General features: G+C 44.4%; 1 protein-coding gene across 1 annotated transcript in view; it reads right to left on the bottom strand.

Annotated features, from left to right (window-relative positions):
• lamb1a (laminin, beta 1a) overlaps window positions 1–7,914 on the bottom strand; it is a 23,708-nt gene extending 15,794 nt beyond the window's left edge. The window contains exons 1-8 of the mRNA XM_020588028.1: window positions 7,777–7,914; window positions 5,645–5,859; window positions 3,601–3,739; window positions 2,129–2,202; window positions 1,469–1,657; window positions 1,166–1,229; window positions 877–1,079; window positions 328–448 (exon numbers count right to left, since the gene is read on the bottom strand). Coding sequence (XP_020443684.1) covers window positions 328–448; window positions 877–1,079; window positions 1,166–1,229; window positions 1,469–1,657; window positions 2,129–2,202; window positions 3,601–3,739; window positions 5,645–5,859; window positions 7,777–7,807 — 1,036 coding nt within the window. The 5' untranslated portion in view covers window positions 7,808–7,914. The remainder of the gene's footprint in view (window positions 1–327; window positions 449–876; window positions 1,080–1,165; window positions 1,230–1,468; window positions 1,658–2,128; window positions 2,203–3,600; window positions 3,740–5,644; window positions 5,860–7,776) is intronic.
• Window positions 7,915–9,410: the final 1,496 nt, after the last annotated feature.

Raw genomic sequence — 9,410 nt, 5'->3', positions numbered from 1 at the left:
GTCCGCAGCAGCTCTCGCAGTGATTGACCTATCATCAGCCATCAATAGTCAATCAGGCTGAATCAGGACAACAAGTGGCACATTGGACTTTAAAGTCAGGACAGATTTTAAACAGCAGATGTCTGATTTTATTTCTTGACTGTTTAGAAACACAAAAAGACCATTTCATTTCACTACTACTTTCAAATGGATAAACTGTAAACCATTACAGACCAATAGAGAGCAGAAAAGACAAGTATAAACAAGTACAGACTGGGGCAGAATGGCAGAAAGCGTTAAAGACCCGCAGAAACCAGCACACACCAGTAGAGACCAGTATGTACTCACTCTTGCAGGCGTTGGTGTTGCGTCCCTCGGCTGGTCTCCAGGGAAGGTCATGGTAAAAATCCTGACACCGTTCACAGTTCAGACCTTTAGTGTTGTGGTTACACATGCAGTGACCATGAACCTGCAGACACACCACACAGCTGTCAGATACACGCAGTAATGGTGATCAATAATCAATAATCACATGCAGACACAGAGAGCACATCCTGCTGATATAATCAGCAATGACTTTATTTATATCAGGACTTACTGAAAGTTGTACAGATGTTTGAATATTTTAAGAAGGAGGAGCGAGGAGGCTGCTGGAGGAGCCAGGACACATGAGAGCGTCCTTCACGGAAGCCTTTTATGGACTGACACGCCCCTTTATCAGATGGTGACTGGACGCATCAGATGAAGGATCATTTCTCTAATGTGTCATCTGGACTTTCCACACATTTTACATAGACTAAGTCGTAAGTGAGAGAAACATGGATGCAATTAAGGGAACTGGGATTTACCCCCATACCCTTCACAGCTCATCTACCTGGCCCCCCATTCATGACTCACCATGCCCTCCCTGGCCTGTCTGGCTCCCCCGACGGGGGCACACTCGGAGGCGTGTCCGTAGCAGAAGCAGTTTCCTCGGACCACCATGTCGTAGACAGCGTAGTAATACTTCTCTTTGATCTCCATACGAGAGTCGAGCAGGTTGTCTCCGAGCGTGTGCAGCTTGGTGAACTTCACCCGCAGGTTGGTGATCTTCAGCATGTCTGAACCAAATAATCAATAACAGGTCATTAACTGATCAATATCCCTGACAGACTGTACTGTTAGTGTCTGGTGCAAAGAGACGTACTCTGGATTCTGGGGCTGTAGGGGTCGTCGATCCTGAATGCCGGGTCCAAAACTCTAAAAATGACCTGAGGGAAAAAAAAGGGACATTTCACCAAATTTTTTATTTTTATTTAAAAAATGACTCATGATGATGACATCACAGTGTCATCTCATCCAGTCAGTTATGACATCATTTCTAATTTAACCCGCTGGATATGCTGACTTCCTGTCAGCGAGTAAACCCTCAGAAAAGTAGTAGGAGCATGAGACTACTGCAGCAGGAGCACTGGAGTACTGCAGTAGGAGTATCAGAATACTGCAGTACCTCTCCCTCAGTAGATGGTTCGATGTCGGAGTAACGCGAGTCACAGATGACATCATCGACCTTCCTCATTGGACCCTTGGAAATCGATGGGAAGGACGTCTCACAGTCGTAGGCGAAGTAACGGTAAACCTGCCACGTCTTCCCAAAGTCAGCCGACCGCTCGATCACCATGGCAGCAGGACGAAATGTCTGAGGAGAGAAAAACATCTTTAACTAAAACTGATGAGACGTTGTAGTGATCGGGAACCAGCAACACAGGACGTGTAAAGCTCCTTTAAGCCCCGGTCACTACAGTTCACTGTCTTTAAATATTGATAATGATACTATCAGTGGTGCACAGTGGTCTGCTGAGCATCTATTGTTGATTACTACGTTCAGTGGGGTGCCAGCAGTCATTGTGAGACAGACTAAAAACAGAATGAGCAGCGTATATACAAACATTTAGTCCACAAACACCCTACCCTACATTTCCCATGATGCACTTGGCCAAGAAAATCCTGATGACATCACCATCAGGCTAAGGAAGACTGATCATCAGTATTAAACTGTAAAAACTTGTAAAATATTAATTAAGTGGACTGTCCCTTTAAAATTATGACTGGAATTAACAGTGTGTGGTTACCCAGAATCCTCTGCTGTGTGCACTGGTGTGGAACTCACCTTGAAGGTCATGATGAGGTGTGTGAAGTGAAACTCTGCCTCCAGGTTCAGCTGGATGGTGACATTCTCCAGCCCTGCAGGCAACAGCACAGCAGACCATCAGTAACGTACTGTCTGGGCCCCCGGTCATGGCGGACACTGCTACACCTCAGCCTCATGTCGGCTCAGCTGCACTTCCTCTAGCGTCCACCAGATGCTGCTGTCTTTAAAGTGAATGAGGAAACCTCCAAACTTATGGCTTCTGTGAAAAACTCTTTAAATCCTTTTGGACTAAAGTGTAACACAAACTACTGAACCCTGAACAGAACTTGAAGTAAAAGTCTATTTCGGTGATTTCTGTCTGCAGCCCATTTAACGCTCCCCATTCAGGGTGGGATTATTGCGCCAATTTGCCGCCACACTGTATAGAAGGTTCCACTCTAGCATGGGGGTTTAGTGTGGACTCTCCTTTATTCCACCACCAGAGGTAGTAAAACAGCTGCTCTGCCTCAGCCTCTGCGTAAATGGTGAGAGGAGGCATGTTAGAAACAGGCAACCTGTTGTACACTGTGTACAACAACTGAGTGCGAATCATGTCGTCAACATGCAGGATGAGCAGAATACATCACTGCTCTATTCAGCCTCTGCTGAACGCATCAGTGTGACAGGCAGGTATTTCTGATGCACACCTCTAACACCAGGAAGCTGGTATCAGTGTGAAAATTACACTGGGGCGACATTATGCCAGCCGTAAAAAGACTAAGGGCCAACAAAGCAGAATCTCTGTCATAAACAGACACGTGCTTCCACCTCGTCTGAAGGTACTGTAGAGACGTCTGCTGTGACAGATGAAAATGAGACTGAAACATGTTGGTGTGTCTGACTGTTCTATGACAAACCTAACTCTAACCCTGACACTTACCGACCCCCCCACAGGAGCCGTTTTACAGCTGGAACTAAACGTGGTCTAAATGCAGGTTTTGTTCCTGAGATCCTCTGAAAGTTCCTGCTGTGGAAACGTCCTGTTCCTGTACAACCCCCTCCCCAACATAAGCACAGACTTTAATTACTCTCCGATCCGTGGGAGGGCTCCACCCCACAGCTTGACAACCACTTATCTTGGAGACATGTCGGGTTGCGGTCAGTCTGACTTTAACTGTGCTGGCATCTTACTAACTTGAATGGAGTCAGTGCAGTGACACAGTGAAGGTGTCACTGGACTACCGCACTGCACTTTACCTGAGGCAGCCGTTCTTAACAGCCCGCTGCCGACTGTTGTGCAGCTCATGTACTAATTTGGTAAACTGCCTGGGGCTTCGGCCAAAGTGCTCGAGGGACTTTTACCCCAGGGAACGTTCTTGGACGACAGTTCCTGGGAACAAAAAGCACCAAGAACTTTCTGGTCCTGAAGTGAATCCTGTCCCGACACGTCAGACTGAAGCTGAGGAGGCGTTCACCTTCGACCTCTGACCTCTCTTTGTTTGGCTTCTCACCATTCTCAGACTGCCACCAGGTCTTCAGTCTGTTTGGAGCAAACGTGGTGACGACATTCTCGATACGATGGCTGCTCGTCTGATTGGCCCGCTCATTGTACGGCACCGACGAGTCGCACAGAAAGCACTTCTTCTCCTCCTGGTTAATCAGAAGGAGAGAGAGACAGGGACAGGCAGGAGAGAGAGAGAGAGGAGGGTAGCAAAGGGTTAATGGTGATGTGAATTCCTGAGATTCCTTTCTGCTGTTTGTTGGTGGAGATAAGAGAAAACCTTCTGACCACAACTTTATAAACCAGCTGGTTTGTGACTCACTTCCTGTTTTCACAAGTATAAAATCAAATGTCCGACGTAGAAGAAAAACTTTGCTCGGGTTAAAGTTGTAATACTCGACTGATGCTGTCGTCGGGACACGCTGACCTCAGAAACACCAGTGATCCTCTTTGGTCTTAGTCAGTGTTCAGTTTATAACGTTACTTTAACAGCTGCCTCCTGAACATAAGTCATATTCAAGCCAACATTCGGTCACTGTGTCGTGACCCCAATGGTCACGACATAGTGACGTGACCATTGGGGCCTTTCTACAAATCTAATATGTTAATATGTGTCGTATTAACTCAGGTATGAAACTCGACTCGTCTTATGACCTCGGCTTGTTCAGGAGAATTTACATTACATTATTATTAGCACAGAGTTCCTGCAGCCGGTCAGATGAATTACTGATTTAACTGGAAGAATCTTTATCTGATCTTATTTCTCTCTCACATCTGTTCACCAAGTTAAGTTTAGGGCTTTTAAAGAGCTTTGTAAAACCACACAGAATAACACGTGTTACCAATATAACAGGTGAATCATGAGGGGCTGATGGGAAACAGAAACTGCCTCTGACATGAGTCAAACTAACAATTCAAAGTACAAACCAAATACATGTTCCCAGAGCACATTTCAGTCCTTTCAGGTAGATATTATCGCACTTTGTGTACAAGTTGTTGTTTTTTGATAAGTTAACTTTTTATAAAGTTATTTACTTTTGGATGATCAACAGCTCTGACTGGCAGCATGATACCGCGGCTCCACCTCTGGTCACTACTGCACAGAATGTGGCTGCCAAATGCATCACAGAAGCAAAATGGCCGCCCACGTGTTTCCAACATTTTGGCTTTGAGTCTGTGTAGTGGCAGGAAATGGTGACACGCCATCCATACTTATATACAGTCTATGCTGTGTATCATGCATGTTGTCTCCTCCTGCCTGTTTAGAGGAAACTGCATCCCCAGAGCCTCAGTGTGCTGATCTGAGTTCAGCCTGAACTGGAACATCTCACTCTGAAATGACAACACTGGTCTGCAGCCACTTTACAGACTCACTGGGAAGAAACCAGTGACACCACTGACTGAGCATGCTCAGTTTATCTAGTATCCAATGTGACCTTTGATCTTTGAGTGATCTGTGTTTACTCCACAGGAACATCTGGACAAACGTATCTGCTGCCTGAGCTCGATGTTTCCTTATAGGGAATTCAGGTTAGACAGGAAACGCTGCAGACACACACACACACACACACACACACACACACACACTGAGCGTCCAGGCCGGCTGCAGCAGACCAACTGTGTGGGAGTTAAAATCCGATGATCGTTTCCTCAGGAAGCAGAACTGTAAAACAAACCTGGTGATGTTGTCAGAAAACAACGTAAACTTCAGACAACATCCAAAACACATTTAACTACAACTAATGAAAATGACTCAAACTGAAACTGTTTCTGGAGTGACAGAGGGGCTTTCATGAAACTGGATGGTGATACAGATAATAAACTACTTCCTCTGTGTTGAAGTCAACGCTCAGCTCCATCAGGACAATCTGTGATTGGTCAATGGGTGAATTTACCTGCGGAAGTTCACTGAAGAAACATGAACATTCACATCGATTTACAGTGAACCCGCTGAAACAAACTGACTACACTGAAAAATGCTTCCACCTGAGGCTTTGTTTGCCTGCAGGTAGCTTCTGTTTACCTGTATATTGTATTGCTCAGGTGTTATTTACCTGTAGGTGGCTGACAATGCAGAACGGTTCAGGTAGGTTCAGACCACAAGTGGAGGTGGACAACAGCTGCTGATCTCGGCCAATCAGAAGGTCTCCTGTTGCCGGGTAACAGCTACCCTCAGTGCAGACGTCGCTGAGCTCCGGGAGGCTGACATCAACCAGGGCCCCACCCACCAGGGGCCCGTCCTCCTGAGCGCAGGTAAACACCTGCAGAGCTGAGATCAGAGACTCTTAAGGGGTTTCTTCATTACAAGAACCTAGCAAAATGTCATGTCGAGCGATGCTCGTTGCAGGTTCTGCATTTCTTTCCACTACACTTGACCCGTTTTGGAGGTGCATTCTAGGAGCTAAATTTCAGCACCCCTCAGGCGGTACTACTAAAATCAAGTACCAGGACTGCACAGGGGGAGGGTGTGTGTGCACATGGGGCAGTTGCCAGTGACTGGCTAAACATCCGCATCCTCACACCTCAGTCATTAGCATTATTAGCACAGTGTGTAAACACACAGCTGACTGTGTGTGAGGAGAGGAGCAGCCCCTCTCTGCTCTAAAAAGAGACCGACACAGAGAAAGTACAGTGGAGAAACAAAACAGGACAGAAGGCTACGCTCGATGATGGTTAAGGAAAGTACGGGGTGCACCGTTCGTTAGGTTCCTGTAGTGGAAACGCAGCTTTATTGGTGTTAGGTATTTTTAGTCAGATAGAAATTGGATAGATACTTTATGTATTAGAAATGTTTAGTGGAGATAGGATGTCTAGTTAGACTGTTAAATGCTTAGTCATGCTCATGAGTTTCTACAGGGTACATCTGGTCAAGGATAACTAGAGAGAAGAGTTGATGACTGTCAGCAGACAGGGTGTTTAATATTATTATTATGATGTGTATAACTGTAGCCTTAGCCATAATATTTTCTTATGTCTAATGTCATGACATGTCACTAGAGGTCGTGTGAGAATGTTTTTAGCTACACACCAACAGACACACACACATTGATTTACTGCATGTTTTGACTACTGCTATGGCCAGCTGCAAGGCTGGTAACAGGGACACGTCATGGTTTGACGTTCCTGTGTAGTATGGGGCTAGCCCAACCGAAGGGGATATAATGTATAGGCCTGGTGGGTTCAGGGTCTTTCATCTTTCATCTGCCTGCGTGCAGGTTGGAGGTGGAAGATACCTGAGCGTGTAATGTTAATTTTACCTGTGTTCAATAAATCAGCACTGTTTTGAAGTTACTTGGACTGTCTCGTCTCTCAGAGTCAGTATGGTAAAAAGTACCGGGTACAACATTGGGAAAGTGTAACAGAATGAACCCAATTTAAACAGTTTGGTTAAAACATTCAGAGCTGATCTGAGATCAGGCATCAAAACTATTCATGGTGTATAAATAATAATACCAACGAGGAAGAGAGTAAAGTTGCATAGAGAACTTTTTAGCAAAAAGAGATGGATTCTTAGGGAAACGCTGTAGTAAAATAAGTCACATCTTCTACTTTTATTTTACGTTTAGTTAAAATAAACTGATTAATTGATTAGATACTAAGTTGCTTGTTTGACAATCAAATAGTCACATTGCATTTAGAAAACTGATCTGTGATCAGATTCACTGCTGTGATTTAATCAGTCTGAACAGTATGTTCAACCTTTTCTCTGCCACTAACGAACATTTTCATTACTGATCAATCTGTTTTCTTCATCAACTAATTCATCACTTAGTCCATAACTTTATTTTATTTTCTAAAAGAGATTAAACAGAAAATGGAGAAACAGAAAACGACCATTGAGAAACTGGAAACAGGATGAAAGTTTGACTAATGAGTTCAGTGATTAATTAACTATAGAAAAAGTTACTGATTACTTTGATCGAGTCGGGTCTAATTCAAACTTTATTTAATGAAACTCCGAGCAAGGAGCTGAAACGGAGCCCGTTAGTTTTCTCTTCTCTGAGCTTTTGCTCCAGAAAAACTCGGAACTTTAACAAAGTTTCAGCACAGAAGGGAAGAGAACTGGGTTTTTAACCCGCTCCAGTCCGGATCAGGGCTGATCACAGATCAGATTCACAGGGTTCCAACGTACCACATCAAACTTCTTACACTAAAATCAGGCAGAACGTTTCACAGTGAAACTCACCGAGCAGAACCACGAGCTGAAGCTGCAACATGCTGCGGATCCTCCACAAACCTGGGCCTGTGGGAAAACCTCGACCGGAGACCGTCTGTAGCCCTGCTCCTGCAGACCTGTACAGACCGGGACCCCCTACACCCAGCAGACCCCCTCAGACCATGGCGAACTCCGCCTCTGTAGATGCACCGGCGACATCCGGGCTGACTTTCAAAGTTAAACCAGCCATCAGCCATGTATATTTGTAGAATCTTTAACTGTGCAACAGTAAGAGTAGAATGCAGGGTTAATGCAACACAAAACAGAAACAACGTTGGAAGATTTTAACAACTCCTAAAACTACAAAAATAAAACAAAGTCTCTAAAGGCGTTTTACAGAAGTGGTGTTCATGCATTTATGACAAAAAAGGACTGAAAGTAAAAACTCAAATCAGGAACAAGATAAACTTTACATGAAAGAAGATGGAAGAGGTGATTTTATGATGCTAAATAAACATTCAGCTCTACATTACAAATGGATGTGTACTTGACTTTTGGCATATATTTTCAAGTGTTATTTCTCATTTTTATCTTTATATTGGTGTTTTCATAAAATGTCCAAATGTTTGAACTTGCTTTATTTATTTATCCACCAACAAAATTTCTTCTGTTTATTTCTGTGTAATTTTTGCTGAAAATATGAATAAAAATAGAAAAACAGCTAAAAACCACCAATAACAACAGAAGTGTTTTTAAACAACCAAACAAAATGAAACTACTACAGAGTTTAAAACCCAAAAATAAATCTTATCACAAAATGAACTGCTAATGCTCCGCCTTCAGTCTGAGGCTTTAAGTCTGAATAAACCGGCCTGACTTCCTGTTTCTTTCTGAGGAACTTGACTCAATTTTATGCACCAACACCATATGATCAGTGGAGTACAGTCTGTCTGCAGTGGACAGATCTGATCTTTGTCTAATTGATCATCAGTTACAGATACTGAGATCACAATCCCTTTTTACCCAAAGAGACAGTCACAGCTGTAAAACAAGCAATAAAACAGACCAATATCTACCGAGAGCTCAAACGATTAAAAGCTATTAAATGGTTCATATGAAGTTTCAGAAAACAAAACTTTACAACTGCCAAAGGAAACAAGGAGTCCAGCCTGAGCGCGGACTGCAGGTCATTTCCTTCTAATGGCAGCAGCAGCTCCCCAGCCACTCCACATCTGGATTTAAATGGGACACGGTTTGGAGCTAGGGAGATTAGTTAGCTGTGATTTACCTGCAGCGGTTTAACTCCACAGCTTTTACACTTAGTCATTTTCTTCTGTCGTTCTGAACCTGGTGGATAAGAAGGAGGCTGGGTGTACCCTTCCCCCACCCCCCACTCCTCTGCAGCAGACAAAAGACATTCCTGACACCCCCAACACACACACACCTCCTCCTGCTGCTTTGTTGTTGCAGGTGAGGTCTTGTGTGTGTGGGGGGGATGTGTTTGGGACCCCCCACCTGAACATCTGAAGACTCACTCAATGTGTGTGTGCCCTCGGAGCACTGTGGGTAATGGCTGTGAACGTGTGGTGGCCTGCGGAGACGAGCCCTCGGCCAATCAGAGAGCAGCTCATCTGTCTGAGGACAAACATGAACAAGTGGATGGA

Source organism: Monopterus albus, unplaced genomic scaffold (genome assembly GCF_001952655.1).
Source record: "Monopterus albus unplaced genomic scaffold, M_albus_1.0 scaffold496.1, whole genome shotgun sequence".
Taxonomy (NCBI): Eukaryota; Metazoa; Chordata; class Actinopteri; order Synbranchiformes; family Synbranchidae; genus Monopterus; species Monopterus albus.
The sequence above is the reverse complement of the archived record's forward strand: the minus strand, read 5'-3'. Positions and strand labels throughout refer to the sequence as shown.